Source organism: Geotrypetes seraphini, chromosome 12, assembly GCF_902459505.1.
Source record: "Geotrypetes seraphini chromosome 12, aGeoSer1.1, whole genome shotgun sequence".
Classification (NCBI taxonomy): Eukaryota; Metazoa; Chordata; class Amphibia; order Gymnophiona; family Dermophiidae; genus Geotrypetes; species Geotrypetes seraphini.
Window position 1 is genome coordinate 70,536,195 of NC_047095.1, and position 22,602 is coordinate 70,558,796.

The following is a 22,602-nucleotide window of genomic DNA, read 5'->3' on the forward strand; positions in this document are numbered from 1 at the left end:
AATTAGATGGATCAGTTGTCGCTTTCATCAGATCAGTTTCAACATTGCATGCTTCCAAATAGATAGTACTAAACCAGAAGTAAGACTATGATTAATAATGGAAACTAAAAACTGAGTCGGTCCCAAAGAAGGAATTTTCAACCAACCTACAGAGGATTGGATCAAAAATAGGTAGGTCTCATCAGCATGAGCATTTTGGTTAATGAAGACAATATCACTACTTGAAAGCTGGACCAAGACTGACTGAAACCAATCCCTGCTGAAAGTTGAGATAAGTTAATGGGAGAGAGATCATTAACAAACGGAGCAGGAAAAGTATATTGCATCTTTTAGTTACTCCTGGCGGAATTCTGTGTGATTCTGCAATGCAGAATTTCTGTAAAATTGCAGTGTCATGCAGAATTTTACTTTTTTGCTCAGAATCTTCTTCCTCAGCGACATCCCTCCCTAAGGCATTGCTTCAATGGCTCATGGCAGCGGCAGTGATTCCCACATTATGTCTGCTAACCCAGAAGCATCGCCTCTGCCATGGAGAGACTTCTGGGTTAATGGTAGGCAGCACGAACGCAATGAGCCTAAGGAATAAGATGGGAATTGGAAGCTATGGCACAAAAAGAAAACCTTGACATCATCGGCATCACGGAAACATGGTGGAACGAGGAAAACGTCTGGAACACTGTTCTACCGGGATACAAGCTATACCGCAGAGACAGAGTGGGTCAAAATGGTGGGGGTATTGCCCTATACGTCAAAGAGGGAATTGAGTCTACCGGAAAGAATACGCCAGAAACGAAAAATAAGTTAGAGTCTCCATGGGTCAAAATTCCAGCAATGAATGGAACAGAAACGAAGATCGGCATCTACTACCGACCCCCAGGGTAGTCCGAAGAAATTGATGGAGAAATGACGGATGAGATTAAACACAACTGCTAGGGAGGCAACGCAGTTATCGTGGGTGACTTCAATTATCCGGGGATAGCCTGGAACCTAGGCACCTCCAGCTACGGTAGAGAGACCATGTTCCTGATTGCTGTAGGCGATTGCTTCTTGGAACAACTTGTCAAGGAAAATACGAGAGGAAATGCAATTCTGGACTTAATTTTAAATGGACTACGAGAACCAGCTCAAGGAACAGAAGTAGAAGGGACACTGGGAAGCAGTGATCACAATATGATCCGCTTCAACCTGTACATAGGGGCAAAACATCGATCCAGAACAACAGCCATGGCACTGAACTTCCGAAAAGGGAATTACGAAGGGATGAGACTCATGGTGGGGAAAAAGATTAAGAGGATAAGCACTGTAAAAATCCTACAGCAAGCATGGTCCCTTTTTAAGGACACAGTCACTGGGGCGCAAAATCTATATATACCACATATCAACAAGGGATCCAAGAGGAAAAAGAACAAGGAACTGGCGTGGCTCACTGTAGTGGTGAAGGAAGCGATCAGAGACAAGAAGACTTTGTTTAAGGAATGGAAAAGGTCAAAAACTGACGAAAACTAGAAAAAGCACAAACAGCAAAGCAGGTGGCATAAGGCAGTAAGAGGGGCCAAAAGAGACTATGAGGAAAAATTAGCTAAGGAGGCGATAAACCTCAAGCCGTTCTTTTGATATATCAAGGGGAAACGACCCGCGAAGGAAGCAGTAGGGCCGTTGGATGACCATGGAATAAAGGGAGTGCTAAAGGAAGACAAAGTCATCGTCGACAAACTGAACACATTTTTTTGCATCTGTATTTATCGAAGAGGATATACACAACATACCGGAAGCCGACAGGCTATATGCGGGAAATGAAGAAGGGAAACTGACTGGGTTGACAATCTAGAAGAGGTATGCAGGCAGATTGATAGGCTTAAAAATGATAAATCCCTGGGACTGGATGGCATCCATCCGAGGGTAATCAAGGAACTGAAAAGGGCTATAGCACTGTTTCAACTAATAGCCAATCTGTCGATCAAATTGGGAAGGATTCCGGAAGACTGGAAAGTGGCGAATGTTACGCCGATCTTCAAGAAAGGTTCGAGGAGAGATCCGGGAAACCACAGACTGGTGAGTCTGACCTTGGTACCCTTAAAGATGGTAGAGGCACTGATAAAAGACTGCATCATTGATCACCTTGACGGACACGATCTGATGAGGACCAGCCAGCACGGCTTCAGCAAAGGAAGATCTTACTTGATGAACTTGCTGCACTTGTTCGAGGGAATAAACAGGCAGATAGACAAGGGTGACCCGGTCGACACTGTATATTTGGATTTTCAGAAAGCGTTCGACAAGGTTCCTTATGAACGACTACTTTGGAAAATTGCAAGCTATGGAATCGAGGATGAAATACTCACGTTGATTAAAAGCTGGCTGGCGGGTAGGAAACAGAGAGTGGGGGTGAATGGGCAATACTCGAACTGGAAAAACGTCACGAGTGAAGTGCCACAGGGTTCGGTGCTTGGACCCGTGCTCTAACATATTTATAAACAACCTGGAAATTAGTACGACGAGTGAGATGATTAAATTTGCAGATACGACGAAGTTATTCAGAGTAGTGAAGATGCAAGGGGATTGCGAAGACCTGCAACGTGACATAAACATGTTCGAGAAATGGGCCGCGACATGGCAAATGAGGTTTAACATGGTTAAGTGTAAGATGATGCATGTCGGTAACAAAAATCTTATACACGCCTACAGGATGTCCGGTGCGGTACTTGGAGAGACCTCCCAGGAAAGAGACTTAAGAGGACTGATCGACAAGTCGATGAAGCTGTCTGCGCAATGTGCAGTGGCGGAAAAAAGGGTGAACAAAATGTTAGGAATGATTAAGGTTATCATGCCGCTGTACCGGGCCATGGTACACCCTCACCTGGAATACTGCGTCCAGCACTGGTCGCCGTACATGAAGAAGGACACGGTACTACTCGAAAGGGTCCAGAGAAGAGTGACTAAGATGGTTAAGGGGCTGGAGGAGCTGCTGTACAGCAAAAGATTAGAGAAATGGGGCCTCTTCTCCCTTGAAAAGAGGAGACTGAGAGGGGACATGATCAAAACATTCAAGATAATGAAGGGAATAGACTTAGTAGATAAAGATAGGTTGTTCACCCTCTTCAAGGTAGAGAGAACGAGATGGCACTCTCTGAAGTTAAAAGGGGATAGATTCCGTACAAACATAAGGAAGTTCTTCTTCACCCAGAGAGTGGTGGAAAGCTGGAATGCTCTTCCTGAGGCTGTTATAGGGGAAAACACCCTCTAGGGATTCAAGACAAATTTAGACAAGTTCCTGCTAAACCGGAACGTACGCAGGTAGGGCTGGTCTCAGTTAGGGCACTGGTCTTTGACCTAGGGGCCATTGTGTGAGCGGACTGCTGGGCATAATGGACCGCTGGTCTGACCCAGCAGCGGCAATTCTTATGTTCTTATGTGGGTATTGTTGCCACTGCCGTGACCTGATTAAGCAACGCCTTAGTGAGGGAGAGTTGTCAGTAGGGTAGCGGTAGGAGTCTGCCCAGCACTCACAAACAGTGCACATCTTCCCACAGTAGGAAGATTATGGCATTCCATAGCCCAGAAGCCCAGTTCTGTAATCCCTGACCATCACCCTTTGATGTTCCATGGTGTTAAATCTACCATGATTTGTAGAAGTCTCCCACACTCAGATCCATTCTCTTGCACTCCTGCAACAGCATGGGAAACTCTTGTTTAAATAAGGAATCTTTCCTGCTGTCGACGGGAGTGGCATGGGTTTTGGAGGGGACTCAGCACAGCCCATTCTCCCAACAGCTGAAAGATTTTTGGGTGTGACAGCCAATCCTGTCCACAAGAAAATAAGAGAAGTCACGCTTACAGGCCAGAGTTGGGTCCTTCTCTTCTCCTAATGGCTACACAAATTACAAAAAATCTGGGGAAGGAGACAGGGAGCAAAATCTATAATAACAGAAGGAATGAGGAGATGGCTCTCCACTATGACCTCATCTTCTCATGTCCTCAACCACATTCTCTCCCCACCTATGAAAAATCTTCAAAATGAAGTTTCCATCTTCAGATCCTCTTGTGTGGATTTTAGAAGTAATTGCCCTTCCATATCTAAGCTCAAATCAAGGGTATTTCCCTGCCTGAGACGGATTACAGACTAGATTTACCAACAGGTAGTACACGTGTTATTGGTATTAGCTTGGTTATTTAGCACAAGTCCTGTTTAATGTAATGAGATATATTTACTAAAGACCACATTAATGCTATAGTGTACTTTAGCAAATCCAGCACTAGAGAGAAGGGTGGTTGAAAACACAGTAAAGGGCAATACTGAGCACCCAAATTAATGTGCCACTTATATATGTAAACATACAGAATATTGTCATTTTCACTAGCAGGTTCCAGGTGCTATTCTGTATGGGAGCACTTAAGTCATATTAAATGCCAGGGGATGTTCACATTGCAAAGCATGGGAGAGGCAGAGCTTAATTCTAAAAACTTGTGCACCCAAATTTGCAACTGATATTCTATAAATTGAGTATGTAAATTTGCACAAGTTTAGTTGTGTGTGTATATTAATGTAATAGTGAGGTGTTAATTGGTGTCAATTAGCAATAATAGGCTACAACTGGTACATTCCTCTTTCTGCGATCTTTTCTGAAAGCTAATCTCTTATTTCTTATCTTCTCAGCTTCTAATTTTGAAAACCAAAATGGCCTTCTTTTCCTTTCGCCCTTACAATCGCTTCTTTCAGTTTTGCCCACCGCATTTCCATTCCTTCCAGATGTTTCCACCTGTATATGGTCAATGTACTTTTAATAAATGAATTGTTGCCCTAGAGGCTGATGTGCAAAGTCCCTTCTCCACGTGTGTTGTGTCGAGTTAGAAGCCTGACAGGCAGTCATACATAGGGTGAGAAAGAGTCAGAAAAGAGCTAAAAAGGAAAGATCAATATGTCAGAGGCAGGTGTAGTGAAGAAATAGACAGGAGAGGAGAAAAGACAAATGGACAGCAATCACTTGAAGGAGAATTAGCAGATAGTCAGGAAAGCGAAAAAAACCCAAAAAACAGCCACAAATCTGGAATCAACATGATAGAAAAGTAAAATGTCCAAAGGTAGAATAGAATAAAACTATTTTGAATGTTTTAATGGAATATGGATAAAAATTAGCAAAAATATTGTTTAAATTTTGATAACCTTGCAAATTTTACTAATTTTGTGCACAGAATTTTGATTTTTTTTTCCACAGAATTCCACCAGGAGTACTCAGCAAAAGTCAGTGGTTAGAGGAAACTGTGCTATCCTGCCGGATGTTGTGGCAAGTGAAATCGGATAACTAAGATAAAAGTCATTTAGATCTATTTAGGAAATCATTTAAAAGTCTATTATAATATGATTTCTTAGCTTCTCTTACCTGCATGAAATAGAAACATTGGTTCTTTTTGTAGGAGTGCAAATTCCAGGGTTCTATGCTTATGCATGTAGACAAGTTTCTAATCAGCAAGTACTTACTTTCTTCGTGCAAGCACATAACAGAAGTTAGACGGACAGTAAAGACACTGAGCAGTCCTTCAAATGACAGCCTGACAAGGCCTTACTGCATTGCACAAGTCTTATTCTTAACTAAGTCCTATCACATTACATCCATTGGTAATGCAATGCTACACGGCAAAGAGAGCTTATCACAGGCCAATAACTGCATCCATGAATATCCATAGCCTCTCTCTGCCCCCTCCAAGAATGTCACCTTTCCTGTTTTCTTGGGTTAATAAAATAGAAATTGCAAGTAAAAAAGATAAGTCAAATTCCAGCAGTCATCCTCATTAGACAGAACACTGTCAGAGTATGCCAGAAAATCACTCTCCTGCTCCATGTGCACGCTCTACTCCTCTTTTCATGGTTTTAGGGGAGAATTTATAGGTATCACATAATGAGTGACTTGTATGTGTGGAGGCAGCTGTGTGACACAAGCAGCAGGCTTTATGTTCTGGCTTGTCAGCAGACCCTTCAAAGGAGCGGGCTTGCTGCTCCTCAGGAGATTGTCCCCAGTCAAGTCAATTGTGTGTGAAAGGGGAAAGGCTCCCCCTGCCCCCATCCCTTCTCCAATCTTCATTTCTTTATCTGCTCATATTTCTTTTCTCTGATATCCTCACAATCAGTAATTCTCTTCAAGTGGCCTCGACACAGAACACTGACTATATTAGCAAATGCCATCAAAGAAAGAACACCTACCCTGAACCACCTTTACAATCCAACAAGGTCTGCTAGGGTCCCAAGGGTAGCCACAAGGTCAGAGGTCTGGCAGGTCTCGACCACAGGTACAGATCTTAAAGTCAGGCATGCAAGCAGGATAATTCATTTTATTTGTTTTGGGTTTTTTTTTTTTACACTGAATAGTAATCAATCAGATACCCTCTCTGTCCCCACAGGCTCACAATCTAACTCTGGTCCTGGAACAATGTAGGGGTTAAGTGACTTGCCCAGGGTCACAAGGAGGGTTCTAACCACTAAGACATTCCTCCACTCCAATTCATGCCAGATCTCATACCACCTGTGTCCCGAAAGTCTGAAGCACATTGCAGAAGAGCAGTGCTCTCAAACTCAAACCCTCTACAGGGCCACATTTTGGATTTGTAGGTAGTTGGAGGGCCTCAGAAAAAAATTAAAGAAATAACCATTTTGCATGAGGTAAAACTCTTTATAGTTTATAAATCTTAATACTAATATTGTCATTTATAGCTAAAGAGACATATGATCAAGAAATGGTTTCATTTTACTTTTGTGAATCCGGTAAACATACCGAGGGCCGCGAGTTTGAGACCACTGCAGTAGAGCAAGAGATGCTGTTTTGATAGGAGCCCCAGTCTCGTACTTACCTTTACCCTCTCTACAAAATCATGAACCTCAGACTACTAGGTTCCACTTTGCCAAGCAGAATTCGGCAACATGTCCAAATGCACACTAAATATCCGTTCAGGTAGCAGCCCAAGTACTGCTAGTGATGGGGGGACCAATCAGCAATCTTCTGACGCTTTTGAGTCTGACTCATACCTGTGCACACACACGGACAGCCTGGCCTAAGAAAATGAGATGAGATCCCGGCTCCAACTCACCCCCCACCTGGCAATACAGGGTAATGGCTCTGAACTGCAAACACATCACTTGATCAAAATAAAACGAATCAATCAGGTGTGACAAACCTCGCAGTAAAATATGGACGACTACTTCAACTCATTTCTATAGTGCTGTATGATAAACATGTATGAGACTGTAAGCTCTGTTGAGCAGACACTACTAATCAAATCAGAAAAAAGGACAAAGGGATTAGGGAATTAAGTATACTAAATAGGTGAATAAGAACACAAGAGTTGCCATATTAGGATAGACCAGGGGTAGGCAAGTCCGGCCCTTACGAGCCACAGGCAGGTCAAGTTTTCAGGAGATGGATTTGCATGCAATGCCTCCTTGAGATGCAATTCTATCTCGTGCATATATTTCAAAGTGTCCTTTGGGTGCAGCCTCTTACTTTTTAAATACTTCAGACTTCTATCCAACCTGTTGTATTGAACAAAGAATGAACCAAGTCTAAAGCACACCCTGTAGGCCATATCTTAGGCATTACTTTTTCCACTTCTCCCTTCAAGATGTCCTTAAACTCAGACTACACCATAAACTCCTGGAAAAATTCTGAACAAAAAATTAATAATTTTGTGCACAATATTTTAAAATCCTGCATTCTATACTTGTGAAAATCATGCAATATAGCCATTGCCTCTTACACAAAGACATGGAGCTTTAAAGTTTCTGGTGTAGATTTTCACCAGCAGTAAATTAATAGTGATCATAGCTAGGGCATCTGTCTTTTAGGAGTATGTATTTTAGCAATCCACCGAGTCAGGCTATGCCAACTTCTTGCACCCCAACAGTTGTCAAAACTCAGTTATTGCTACAGCCGTCAGAACTTGAAAAAAATCAGTGCTACCTGCCTCTTCTTGGACACTTCAGATTGCCACACTGCCATATGAAAATACATGAAACCCTAATCATAAACCAGTAACATACACAGTAAATGACGGCAGATAAAGACCTGAACAGTTCATCCAGTCTGCCCATAAAGTGAGTTCTTTTAGGGGCAGCTGACTGATAATGGAAGTTCGCACTTTCTTAGGCTATATTCCTCTGGATGAACAACAAACACCAAGGTTCAGGAAGTAACTCAGAAACTGTAGACCAGGGAGCCTTACATCACTGCTGGGCAAAATGGTACAGGCTAAGAGCAGAATTACTAAACACATGCATAGGCATGGATCAAGCCAAGGGAAACCCTGCCTCATCAATCAGGTGTGAACAAACATGTGAATAAAGATTAGCCAGTTGATATGGTGTATCTGGATTTTCAGAAAGCGTTTGACAAACTAACTTACGAGAGACTTGCAAGGAAATTTAATATCAATGGGATAGAAGGCAATGCTCTGTGGTGGACTGGGAACTGGTTAAAAGTTAGAAAACACACAGTGATCTATGCTAGGATTGCTGCTTTTTTAACATGGTACTTATCAATGACCTGGAAACAGGAATAAGGAATGAAGTGATCAAATTTGCTGATAAATTGCAAAATCTTACAAGACTCAAAATAGACATCCAAATGGCAGATGAAATTTAATGTGAGTAAACAGAAAGTGAAGCAGCTCAACAGCAACACATACTGTCTTCTTCCCACAAGACACCACCCAACATCTCTCCTTCTTCAACCTTCAGCTTCTTTGTCTCAGCTTCCCCCAAATGCATCCCCTTTCTCCTTTCAACTTTTGTTTCAGTTCCCTCCAACACATCTCCTTACCTCCTCCAGCTCTTCTTTGTCCTCTTTGCTCAGTCTCTCCCACAAATATTCCCTAACTCCCCCCATCTCCTCTTCTGTATGTGTCCCCCTTAACCCTACTGTCCTCACAACTCCTTCCCCAACACAAATCCCCACCGTCTCCATCAGCTCATCTCCTCTTCTGCTCCCATATAATCTTCCCTCTGCCTCTACAGATTCTCTCCCTAGTGATATTTTCAGTCGCCCAATGGATCTTGGAATTGATTATGCTGAAATATCTACGGGCCATATGAGCTCTACCTATTTAAAGACGTAGATCTGATCTCCACTTATAGCCAAACTCTGCTAGCCCCTGAAAATGATATAATCTGCATATTTCAAAGTCCACAAGACATTTGTTTTTGCTTTGGCTCAAACCTATAAATAAAAATCCTTAGGATAAGGGTTAAAGGGCAGAACATCAGCTGATGTGGCAGAGTTCTCTGATCACTTTTATTTAGCAGAGTACTCACATGAGTTTCAAATCCCAGTCTCCACAGGTGACAAAGATGGACTTGACACTTGGATCTAAAAGACCTTCCTTCCCCATCCACTCATCGACCCGCTGAAAGGCAAGAGAAAAAAGGAATGAAGAACAGAGATGAGCTCTCCTTTCAGTTCCACAGGAGTCACACATTTTAAACTCAGATAAGCTCTTGTAATCTGCACAAGTAGAAAATTGTGATCTTATCCAACAACACCTCTCTTCTCAGCATTTATTAACAAGTCTGATAGAGGCAGTCATCCTACAGCTGCATCAGTCCAGATCTTATCGTGTATAGCAAGCTCTGCTCCCAGAGGCAGTGTCTAGCACAAATGTATGATGCACACACAGTACAGGAGGTCATCTCGTTACAAATGGCTTTCATTTCTTCCCACATTTACTAACAATATAGCTTACGTAACTTTTTTCTGCTACTGGTCATCTCATTCTTTCTGGCTTGCCTTTACTTTAGGACTAACATACATTCCCCTCCTGCTCGAGATTCTACCCCACACCCAATCATTTACCATAGTGAGAAGGGACGTTCATTTCGGGCACCAAGCACCTTCATTTATGGATGCCAGGAGTTAGCACTTAATTGAGCCACATTCTGCCCCTCTGTAAGCAAACCACTGCTGTGACAGCCCTTGCTAGGAGACAATAGCTCTGTTTGGAACCAGGATGTATGTTCTGTATATCATTAATTTCACCCACCATTGCTGTCACCTCAGTGATCTCTGGCTTGGCAGGGCAGAGAACTGTCAGATCACTAGTATAGCTAGCCTGGATTTCTCAGTAACACAGCAACCTCGGATGCTGTAAGTCAGGACTGAGTTTCACAGGCAGACAGTATTCCAAGTTGTTTGGGTCAGGTACCAAATTAGCAACTGGATTTTACACAAACATTTGTGAATTCCAAGATGTGCAAATGACAAATAGGAGGGTAAGCAATCACGGATTTACATGTTACAGACAGACAGCAAAAGCTATCTAATAAAGACGGAATCCTTGTGAAATTCCATCCTGCTCGTCTCAAGAAGAGAGGGACACAGATGTTATAAGCGGTCAAATTGCTCACCTCAAGTACTTGATTAAGAGTTGGCTGGCCGTCCACCATATCCTGAATAATTCCAGTCAGCTGGGATTAAAAACAAAAACATTTTATCAAATAAGAGAATATTTTTCATAAAGAACAGAGACAAGTGTTGTGTACCTGGAACATAGTAACAAAGTAGATGACGGCAGATAAAGACCCGAATGGTCCATCCAGTCTACCCAACCTGATTCAATTTAAATTTTTTTAATTTTTTCTTCTTAGCTATTTCTGGGCAAGAATCCAAAGCTCTACCCGGTACTATGCCAAAATCTCCGTCAAAACCTACTCCAGCCCATCTACACCCTCCCAGCCATTGAAGCCCTCCCCAGCCCATCCTCCACCAAATGGCCATACACAGACACAAACCTTGCAAGTCTGCCCAGTATTGGGCTAAGTTCAATTTTTACTTTTATTTTCTGATTCTAGATCCTCTGTGGTCATCCCAAGCACTGCCTAACTCACTCCATATCAGGCCCAAGAATCAACTCCATTTCTAACTTTCTAACATTTATGTGGGCCATTGCATTCCCCTGAACTTTCAGCTCACTTGGAAACAGTCCTCGCTGGGTTATGCCACATCAAGCTTCATTCTCATGCACCTAAGTTTTCACACCTGCCTGCTTGGTCAAAGGCACACACTCCTTAAACCCAGCAAACGTAAGCTGCTGCTGAGCAGTGGCAGAGACTTCCTCACATAACGCACTTTTTGATTGATCAAGGGATTTGATCACAATCACATTAGAAACCCTAAGTCCAACCAGCGTGAGGCATGACTTGAGCTGGGAAAACAAACCTATGTGTGTGCAAGGCCACTGAGCTCATATCAGACTGTTTACAGAATGAAGAGGTATAGTGTAAATTGTAAAAGAATATCCCAGGCTCTTATACAGTATTATAACCAGCAATCCCTCTCGGTTCCTAAATGCAGTATTTAGCAAACTTGCTGTTCGGTTTCTCTTACTGGCTCCTCAAGATCCTGTATACCAGTGGTTCTCAAGACAGTCCTCGACACAGCCAAACAGTAGGGTTATCCACAATAAATGGTGAAATCCTGACTGGCTGGTTGTTTCCCGAGAACTAGGTGGTGAGCTTTGCAGTTGGAAGACTACAGCAAAGAGACACTAATAATAATAATAACTTTATTTTTCTATACCGCCATAGTCAGGCGACTTCTAGGCGGTTTACATTGTAAGAAGGCTGGACATTCAGCGAATAACAAAAGGTCTTAATACAGTACAATAAGTCAACTTACAATACCGTACCATGAGTCTAAATACAATACAATACAGTACATTACAATGAGTCTAAGTACAATACAATACAATGAGTCTAAGTACAATACCATACAATGGGTCTAAATACAAACAATAATCTAAGAGGGAAACTTACGTATTAATTGGAGTTCTATGGTTAGTGAGTACCTGAATACTTTAGTACTTACATGTTGATTGGGGTTCTATGGGTAGAGAATACCTGAATACATGAGAGGAGCTTCTTGAGAGGAAGAAAAAGGCGTTTACAGGGGGGAAGTCCTAGTGAGTGAGGGGACAGTTTTAGTCAATGAATTTGGCGAACAGGGCGGTTTTAATCGATTTTCGGAATGCACTATATGTCAGATTGGGTTCGTTTATGTAGTTTTTCAGCCAAACTTGCTGTCTGTTCGCTTGGAACTTAAAGGTTCTGTCCAGGAATGATTTTTACCTGCAGCCTGTAATCTTTGGGTATGCAAAGATGTTTTTGTTTCTGGTTGTTCGAGTGGGGTTGAGCATTTGTTAAAAATGCCTGAAAAATGAAGCTGCACAATCTATGAGTGTCCATGTATTAAAAAATGTTTAAACACCAGTTAGGACAATGGTCTTTGACCTAAGGGCAGCAGCGTGAGCGGACTGCAGGGCATGATGGACCACTGGTCTGACACAGTAGCGGCAATTCTTATGTTAAACAAACCAAAAAGCACAGTTACTTAACGTACAAGTGTTATCCAGGGACAGCAGGCAAATATTCTCTACATGTGGGTAACGTCAACCACGGAGCCCCGTCGCGAACAGCTTTTCAAGCAAACTTGATTGAAGATTTCAAGTTTGCTGGTGCTGCACCACGCATGTGTGTGCCTTCCTGCTCCACTAGAGGGCGCATCCCCTCCTCCTGGTCTTCAGTTCAGTTATCTAGCAAAGAAGCCAACCCGGGGAGGTGGGAGGGTTGCGATAATATCTGCCTGCTGTCCCTGGATAACACCTGTTACAGTAAGTAACTGTGCTTTATCCCAGGACAAGCAGGCAGCATATTCTCTACATGTGGGTGACCTTCAAGCTAACCAAAAAGGGGCGGAGGGAAGTTGGCAATTCAAGAAAACAGATTACGCAAAACCGACTGGCCATACCGGCCATCGTTCCTGGACAAAGTATCCAGACAGTAGTGAGAGGTGAAGGTATGAACCGAAGACCAAGTGGCAGCCTTGCAGATCTCCTCAATTGGCGTAGATCTGAGGAAAGCGACAGAAGCCGTCATCGCTCGGACTTTATGCCCCGTGACCCAACCATGCAACGAGAGACCAGCCTGAGTGTAGCAGAAGGAAATACAAACGGCCAACCAGTTGGACAAGGTGCGTTTGAAAACAGGATGGCCCAACCGATTGGGATCAAAGGACAAGAAAAGTTGAGAAACCTTCCGATGAGACCGAGTGCATTGGAGATAGAAAGCCAACGCCCACTTACAGTCAAGAGTGTGAAGCGCCACCTCACCAGGATGAGAATGCGGCTTAGGGAAAAACACCAGAAGGACAATAGACTGATTAAGGTGGAAATCGGACACCACCTTAGGCAAAAACTTAGGATGAGTACGCAGGACCACCTTTTCATGATAAAAAATAGTAAAAGGCGGATTCGTAACCAGAGCTTGCAGCTCATTGACTCTGCGAGCAGAAGTGAGAGCAATCAGGAACATCAACTTCCAAGTCAGGAACTTCAGATGGGCAGTATCCATGGGCTCAAAGGGAGGTTTCATCAATTGAGCCAGAACCACATTAAGATCCCAAACTACGGGGGGAGGCTTGAGAGGAGGATGGACATTCAAGAGACCCTGCAGAAACCGAGACACCAGAGGATAGACCGAGAGCGATTTCCTGTCAAGCTGCTGATGAAAGGCAGCAATCGCACTAAGATGGACTCGAATAGAATTAGTTTTGAGGCCAGATCGTGACAACAAAAACAAATAATCCAAAACCGAAGGCAAAGAGGCAGACACGGGATTCACACGATGCGAAGCACACTATGTGGCGAACCGTGTCCACTTCTGAGAATAACACTGTCTAGTAGAAGCCTTCCGAGAAGCTTCCAGAACATCCCTGACCGACTGGGATAACTCAAAAGGAGGAGTCAGGCGGAAAGGAACCAGGCCGTCAAGTGCAGAGACTTCAGATTGGGATGTAGCAGCGAACCCCGACTCTGAGATAGCAGAGAAGGAAATACAGGCAGAAGCAGAGGTTCCCTGACACTCAGTTGAAGAAGAAGGGAAAACCAAGGCTGCTGAGGCCACCGAGGAGCGATCAAAATCATTGAGGCCCCCCACCGACTTGAGATGCACAAGCATCCTTAGAATCAAAGGAAAGGGAGGGAACGCATAAAGAAACCTGCCCGACCAATCCAGAAGGAAAGCATCGGCCTCCAGACGATCTGGGGAATAGATCCTCGAGCAGAAGTGAGGTAACTTGTGGTTGAGAGGCGAGGCGAACAGATCTATCTGAGGAGTCCCCCACCGAAGAAACACCTGGCGCAGAGTCTGGGAATGAATGTACCATTCGTGCGGCTGAAGAAGGCAACTCAACCTGTCCGCCAGACAGTTGTGCTCGCTCTGGATGTAAACCGCTCGAAAAAAGATGTTGTGGCGTAGCGCCCACTGCCAAAGACGCAGAGCTTCCCTGCAAAGGGACAGAGAACCCGTTCACCCTTGCTTGTTGACGTAATACATCGCCACCTGATTGTCGGTGCGCACAAGGACGACCTGATCCTGCAGCAGATGATGGAAAGCCACCACTGCGAGATAAATGGCCCGGAGCTCCAACAGATTGATGTGGCAGCGACGGTCCGCCTCCGACCAGAGACCCTGAGTCCGAAGACCATCGAGGTGAGCCCCCCAGGCATACGCCGAGGAGTCCGTCGTCAGGATCTTCCGATGCGGCAGAACGAGAAAGAGCAACCCGCTGGAAAGATTGGAAGAGTTGGTCCACCAACGGAGCAAGCGTTTCAAAGAGGGAGTCTCCACAACGTGCTGAGAAGTGGGATCCCAGTCCTGCCGCCACTGAGATACCAGAGTCCACTGAGGGACCCGAAGATGCAATCTGGCAAAGGGCATGACATGAACGGTGGAGGCCATGTGTCCCAAGAGGATCATCATCTGCTTGGCCGAGACCAAAGACCTCAGGGAAACCTGCCGACTCAGCCGCACGAGCGCATCCTGTCGAGGCTGAGGCTGAGGCAAAAACAAGCGGAGGCAAACCGTGTCCAGCACGTCCCCGATGAACTGCAGAGATTGAGAGGGGCAAAGCTGGGACTTCGGGAATTTCACCTCGAACCCCAGACGCTGAAGGAAGATAAGTCTGACGGGTCGCTGAAATAACCCCCTCCCTCGACGGGGCCTTTATATAAGCCAGTCGTCGAGATACGGGAAAACCTGAAGGCCCTGCGACTGCAAGGCCGCTGCCACCACCATGAGACACTTCGTGAACACCCGTGGGGATGAAGCAAGACCGAACGGGAGCACCCAGTATTGCAGATGTAAGTCCCCCACCTGAAACCAGAGGAACCTGCGACAGGCCGGATGTATAGGGACGTGAGTGTAAGCCTCCTTCAGATCGAGGGAACATAACCAGTCCCCCTCGTCCATCAAGGGATACAAGATAGGAAGCGAAAGCATCCTGAACTTCTCCCGAACGAGGAACCTGTTCAGCTTCCGAAGGTCCAAGATGGGACGGAGGTCCCCGGTCTTCTTAGGAACCAGAAAGTACCGGGAGTAAAACCCCGAGCCCCGTTGACCCAGGGGAACCTCCTCCACCGCCCGAAGGCGGAGAAGAGTCCAAGCCTCGAAGAGGAGCAAGGGAAACTGCGTCCGACTGGAAAGAAACTCTCCTGGGGGCCTGTCCAGTGGCAACACCCGGAAGTTCAGGGAATAACCCTCTCTGATGACTGAGAGGACCTAAGAGTCCGAGGTGATCAGCTCCCAGCTGTGATAGAAGACGGAAAGGCGGCCCCCGATGGGAAGGGACAGGTCCTGGACGGAGGGGGGCAGCCCCCTCCCGCCCAGACCATCAAAAGGACGGCGACGGCTTAGCCGCTGCAGGGGCCTGAGGCTTAGAGGGAGCCCTCTGCTGCTGCTGGCGCTGAGGGGGAAGCCTGGAAAAGGCTGGCGTAGACTTCTGCGGATACCGCCTGGGGGGCATCCGATAGGCCTTGGGAGGTGTGGGCTTCGGCTTGGCCCGAACCAAGAAGGCAAAAGAACACTCGTGCTCCGAGAGGCGTTTGGTGGCAGCTTCAATAAAGTCATCAAAGAGCTCGTTCCCCAGCTCAGGGAACAGGGAAGGTTAGCCAGGCGGTCCTGGATTGGGGTCCATATCGACAATGTGGAGCCATGCCAAGCGGCGCATGGCCACCGCAAAGGCGGAGACCCTCGAGGAAAGTTCGAAGGCATCATAAGCTGCGTGAAACATGTAAAGTCTCAGCTGCGAAAGAACGTCCACCAGTCGCGGGAACTCCCCACGGCGCTGGACGGGCAAGTCATCCTGAAAGGCGGGCAAGGATCTGACCAAGAACTTGAGATAGGATGTGAATGTAAAGTTATAGTTGAAAACCCTGTTCACCATCATCGAGTTCTGATACAGGCGTCGGCCAAACTTGTCCATAGTCCTCCCTTCCCTGCCCGGCGGGACCGCAGCGGACACCTTGGAAGGGTGAGACTTCTTCAGAGAGGATTCCACCATCAAAGACTGGTGGGAAAGCTGAGCCTTCTCAAACCCAGGACAGGGGACAGTCCAGTACCGAGACTCCATTTTGGACGGGATGGCCGGAACCGCATAAGGGGTCTCCAAATTGCGGAAAAAGGCCTGCCACAAGACCGGGTTCAAAGGGAGTCGCAAGGACTCCCTAGGAGGACCGGGAAGATCCAGCTCCTCCAAAAACTCCTTGGTGTACTTAGAGTCCGACTGGAGGTCAAGATGGAGCGCCTTCCCCATGTCCTGAATGAACCAAGTGAAGGAAAAGGGTCTGCTGTCAGTCTGACCCTCAAGGGGGGTAGTCGAGCGCGACCGCACAGCAGTGGAAAAGGAAGGTGATGCTTCCCTGGAATAGTGAGGCGGCCTATCCGTATCCACATGCCCCGAAGCCGAGGAAACCCCTCTAGGAGAATGGGCTGGGGTCGAGGATAGCCGCTGCTGAGAGGTCCCCTGAGTGGAGGACCCTGGGGTCCGAGGCACCGAGGCCCTACACCGCCGAGGCGAGAAGCCTCGGGAAGGGGAGGGAGAATCCCTCAAAAACAGAACCTCCTGGCGCGAAGCCCCAGACCGGGAAGGAGATCTCAACAACCGGGGATTGGACAAAGTCAAGTCCGAGACCCAGAGAGATCCTGCCATGTGCAGGCCCGGAGACCGACCCCGCCTCGGGGAAGAGTCCCGGGGCAGCTTCGACACCCGTCGAGACGAGGTCGAGGGACGCCAAGACCGGCGGCTCGACCTCGGGTGCCCCGAAGGCGAGGAATGCCTCGAAGGAAGAGGCGAAGAGCCCGAGGAGGAAAGAGGTCGAAAAAGACGAACCTTGCCCCGGTGGTCCGCGACACAACGCTCAGGCTGGTCCACCTGCGAGGTCGGGGCCAGGGCCATGCGAGCCACAGCCGAGGAGAGCTCCGAGGAAATAAGAGCTTTGAGCATTTCCTGGAACATCGGCACCGAGACTATATTAGGCCTGTCAGGTGCAGCAGTGCATTCCACCAAGAGTGACCTCGAAGATGAATATTCCCAAGTGGTGGAAGTACGCTTGGACTGCTTGGATGGTCTCGTCGAGGCCGGCGGGACCCCACTCGCCGCCTGGACGGCCGGAGACTCCGAGGGTGGCTTCTTTGCTAGTACTGGCCCTGAAGAAGGAAGAGGAGACTTACCCGGAGCCGAGGTCTTCAGAGTCGAGGACACCGAACCCTTCAAGACCGAGGGCAACTTGGACAGGGCCGAGGTCTTTGAGGCCGAGGTCTTCAAGGCCGACGTCGAGGCCGGGGCCAAGGCCAAGACCGGGGCCGAAGCAAGGTCCGGCTCCACTGCAAAAAGCTCCGTCATGCGGGACCGAAGACGGCGAAGGGCCCAGGACTGAAATCACGCACCTGGGACAAGAGTCCGTCGGATGATCAGCCCTCAGGCACAAGATGCACCAGCGGTGCGGGTCACTAAGGGAAAGCAGCCGACCACACTGCGAGCACTTTTTAAACCCGGTGAGAGGCCGGGACATAAGTAAGAATAGGCCATGGCCACGGCAACCGGGAGCCCCCGGCGCCGAACCAAAAAGAAAAAACGAGAGAACTCAACAAAAAACAAGAAAACAAAACCACACAGCGACTCCCGAAGGAAAACAAAGAAGCTGCGGTGCAAGAAAGGCACTTAGAACGGAGAGAGAAAAAAGACAGGGCTTTCTGGCTCCGCGGAAAACTAAGAACTGAAGACCACGAAGAGAAGATGCGCCCTCTAGTGGAGCAGGAAGGCACACACATGCGTGGTGCAGCACCAGCAAACTTGAAATCTTGCTTGAAAATCTGTCCACGACGGGGCTCCGTGGATGACGTCACCTACATGTTGAGAATATGCTGCTTGCTTGTCCTGGGATAAAATAAAATATGGTCTTAAAGAATTAGATTCCACTCTGTGATATATATGCACAGAAAAATCTTTCCAGTCCTTTTCTAACTTTCCTAAGAGTTTATCTCTATGAGAAGTCTTTGTTACACTGCAGCTAGCACAGACCATATGTGCAGTACATGTGGGATACAATTTATAATGCTCATCAACATGTTTTCAACCAGGTCTTACAAAATATTTTAAATGAACTAGTTGTCTTTTAATGCAAGGCAGATTATAATTTGAAATCAGCCGATTGTACTGTTTTTCATCTGAAGTTACATCTGAAGGAAGGACTCGGAGGGAAGAAGACTCCTGTCGGAGTAGCCCTGCATGCAGGAAGCTTCTAAGAGGCTGGTAGGCCTCCCCACAAAGTACGAAGGCGCCAACCCAGGAGCATCACAAGTTTGTTGGGGGGTTTTCATGCTGGACTCATGTGGTGGGGCTGCTGCTTCACCCGCAAAGGGGGAAGGGAGTTGCTTGGGCTTCTGGACCGGCTGGAGCTGAAGGGAAGGGAGACAGTTGCTGAATCTGGTCTGGGGATTTGGGAGAAGGGAAACAGGTGCTGGGCCCATGTGGTGGGTGAAGTGGAGCTGCAGGGAAGGGAGACGTGCCAGACCCACACCTGGGTGCTGAAGGGAGGAGACAGAGTTGTTGGACCCATGGGAAAGGGACTAGAGGGAAGGAAGAGAGAGAAGGAAAGAGAAAAGCTGAACCAAAGGGATGAAGGAAGAGTGAGTGAAATATTGAACATAGCGGACGGAAAGAGTGTAAAAGACACATTGGTGTAAGGAAGTAAGAGAGATGGGAGAAAGCAATGTTACTTACCGTAACAGTTGTTATCCAGGGACAGCAGGCAGCTATTCTCACTAGTGGGTGACGTCATCCGACGGAGCCCCGATGCGGACGTCTCACAAGCATACTTGCTTATAGAAACTTTAGAAGTTTTGAGTAGCCCACACCGCACATGCGCGAGTGCCTTCCCGCCCGATGCACCGGGCATGGCTCCTCAGTTCAGATAGCTAGCAGAGAAGCCAACCCAGGGAAGGTGGGTAGGACTTGAGAATAGCTGCCTGCTGTCCCTGGATAACAACTGTTACGGTAAGTAACATTGCTTTATCCCAGGACAAGCAGGCAGGTATTCTCACTAGTGGGTGACCTCCAAGCTAACCACAATGGGATGGTGGGAAAGTTGGCAACTCAGAAGAATAAATTCTGTAACCCTGTTTGGCCAAACTGCCCATCCCGTCTGGAGAAAATATCCAGACAATAATGAGAAGTGAAGGTATGAACCGAGGATCAAGTAGCAGCTTTACAAATCTCCTCAATCGGTGTCGATCTGAGGAAGGCTGCCATTGCCCTGACCTTATGGGCTGTGACTTTACTGTGAAGGGGTAATCCAGCCTGGGCATAGCAGAGAGAGATACAAGCCGCCATCCAGTTGGAGATGGTACGCTTAGAGATAGGGCGTCCCAACTTGTTCGGATCAAAGGAGATGAAAAGTTGAGGAGCAGTTCTGTGTGGCTTGATACGTTCCAGGTAGAAAGCCAAAGCACGCTTACAGTCCAGAGTATGAAGAGCTGATTCTCCAGGATGAGAATAAGGCTTCGGAAAAAAACACTGGAAGAACAATGGATTGATTCAGATGAAATTCCGAGACCACTTTGGGGAGGAATTTGGGATGGGTGCGAAGGACCACCTTGTCATGATGAAACACTGTAAAAGGAGGATCTGCAACCAAAGCTTGAAGCTCACTGACTCGACGAGCAGAAGTGAGGCCAATGAGAAACACCACTTTCCAAGTGAGATACTTTAGAGGAGCCTTGTTAAGAGGTTCAAATGGAGGCTTCATAAGCTGAGAAAGAACAACATTGAGGTCCAAAACCACTGGAGGTGGTTTGAGGGGAGGGTTGACATGGAAAAGGCCTTTCATGAATCTGGAAACCTAAGGATGAGCAGAAAGAGGTTTCCCTTGAAGAGACTGATGGAAAACAGCAATCGCACTCAAATGGACTCGGATCGATGTAGACTTGAGGCCAGAATGAGACAACTGCAAAAGATAGTCCAAAACAGAGGATAAGGAGGCATGTTGAGGCTCCTTATGATGAGAAAAACACCAAGTAGAAAATCTAGTCCATTTTTGGGAATAGCATCATCTGGTAGCAGGCTTCCTTGAAGCTTCTAAAACATCCCGCACAGCTGGGGAAAACTGAAGGGGTGTTCGTTGAGAGGAACCAAGCTGTCAGGTGTAGCGACTACAGGTTGGGATGAAGTAGAGATCCCTGATGCTGCGTAAGCAGAGATGGAAACACTGGTTGAAGGAAGGGCTCCCTGTTGCTCAGCTGAAGTAGAAGGGAGTACCAGGGTTGTCTGGGCCACCGAGGAGCAATCAGAATCATGGTGGCCCGGTTGGACCTGAGCTTGACCAGAGTCTTTTGAATGAGAGGAAACGGAGGAATCGCATACAGAAAGAGATTCCTCCAGTCCAGAAGAAAAGCATCTACCTCGAGGCAGTGAAGAGTGTAGATCCTGGAGCAGAACTGAGGCAATTTGAAGTTGTGGGGGGGCTGCAAAGAGGTCTATCTGAGGAGTTCCCCACAGAGAGAAGATATGATGAAGGGGCGTGGAATGGAGCGTCCATTCGTGAGGCTGTAGAAGACGACTCAAGTTGTCTACCAAGGCATTGTCCGCCCCCTGAATGTAGACAGCTTTGAGGAAGGAGTTGTGGCGAATTGCCCAATCCCAGACTTTCAGAGCTTCCTGACAAAGGGAGGCCGATCCCGTGCCTCCCTGTTTGTTGACACAATACATGGTGACCTGGTTGTCCGTGCAAATGAGAACCACCATGTCGTGAAGGAGATGCTGAAAAGCATTGAGAGCATTGAAAATCGCTCTGAGTTCCAGCAGATTGATGTGACACAGGCGGTCCGCACTGGTCCAATAGCCTTGAGTGCGTAGACCATCCAGATGAGCCCCCCAAGCATAGGTCGAGGAGTCGGTCGTGAGAACCTTCTGATGGGGAGGCATGTGAAACAGCAAACCTCTGGAGAGATTGGAAGAGAGCATTCACCAGCAAAGAGACTGTGTCAGAGCAGGAGTGACCTGGATGTGGCGAGTCAGAGGGTTGGATACCTGCGTCCACTGAGATGCCAGGGTCCACTGAGGAATTCTGAGGTGAAGTCTGGCAAAAGGAGTCAAGTGTACTGTAGAGGCCATGTGGCCCAGAAGAACCATCATGTGTCTTGCCGAGATGGACGGGCGAGAGGACACTGAATGACAGAGATGGAGAAGAGCTTCCAGACGTTGTGGAGGGAGGAACGCTCTGAGTTGCACAGTATCCAGAACAGCTCCGATGAAGGGAAGAGTCTGGGAGGGTTGCAGATGGGATTTTTGAAAGTTGATCTCTAACCCCAGACTCTGCAGGAACCAGATCGTCCTTCGGGTCTCCTGGACGACTCCCTGAGACGTGGAATCCTTGATGAGCCAGTCGTCGAGGTAGGGAAACACCTGGAGACCGTGGTTCCTGAGTACTGCGGCCACTACAACCAGGCACTCGGTGAAGACTCTGGGAGACGAAGCCAGGCCGAAAGGAAGCACTCGGTATTGAAGATGAAGATGTCCCACCTGAAATCTGAGGTATTGACGAGAGGCCAGATGGATGGGAATATGAGTGTAGGCCTCCTTGAGATCCAGAAAGCATAACCAGTCGTTCTGCTCGAGGAGGGGATAGAGAGAAGCCAGGGTTAACATGCAAAACTTCTCTTTGACCAGAAACTTGTTGAGCACCCTGAATCCAAAATAGGACGCAGATCGCCCGTCTTCTTCAGAACAAGGAAGTACCGGGAGTAAAAACCTTTGTTCCATTGGTCCAAAGGGACCAGCTCGACAGCCAGAAGCTGGAGCAAAGCCTGAGCTTCCTGAAGAAGAAAGGCGGTCTGGGTTAAGTTGGAAGAATACTCTCTTGGAGGATGTTCCGGAGGAACTTGATGGAACTGAAGAGAGTATCCCTCCCTTACAATGGAAAGGACCCAGAGGTCGGTGGTGATAGTCGTCCATCGATGGTAAAAATGATGGAGACGACCTCCGATAGGAAAAACAGATGAGGGCAGAACGATGGCAGTTATGCTCTCACAAGACAGTCAAAAAGGTTGAGGAGCCTTGGGGACAGCAGAAGTCGAAGGTTTTTGCTGCTGCTTCGGTGTGTGCTGTCTCTTAACAGGCTGATGGATGGTAGGTGCCTGTTTCGGTGGGTTACGCCGCTGGTAGATCAAAGGCGGACGTGATGGATGAGGAGGAGCAGGCTTGGGCTTCGGACGGAGAATTGACTGGAAGGACT

General features: G+C 47.2%; 1 protein-coding gene across 3 annotated transcripts in view; it reads right to left on the bottom strand.

The window, feature by feature from the left end:
• Positions 1-22,602, bottom strand: part of ERI3 (ERI1 exoribonuclease family member 3) — a 486,100-nt gene that overhangs the window by 362,510 nt on the left and 100,988 nt on the right. For all 3 annotated transcript variants that reach the window (XM_033916422.1, XM_033916425.1, XM_033916424.1), the window contains 2 exons: positions 10,385-10,444; positions 9,296-9,387 (listed from right to left, as the gene is read on the bottom strand). In XM_033916422.1, coding sequence (XP_033772313.1) covers positions 9,296-9,387; positions 10,385-10,444 — 152 coding nt within the window. The remainder of the gene's footprint in view (positions 1-9,295; positions 9,388-10,384; positions 10,445-22,602) is intronic.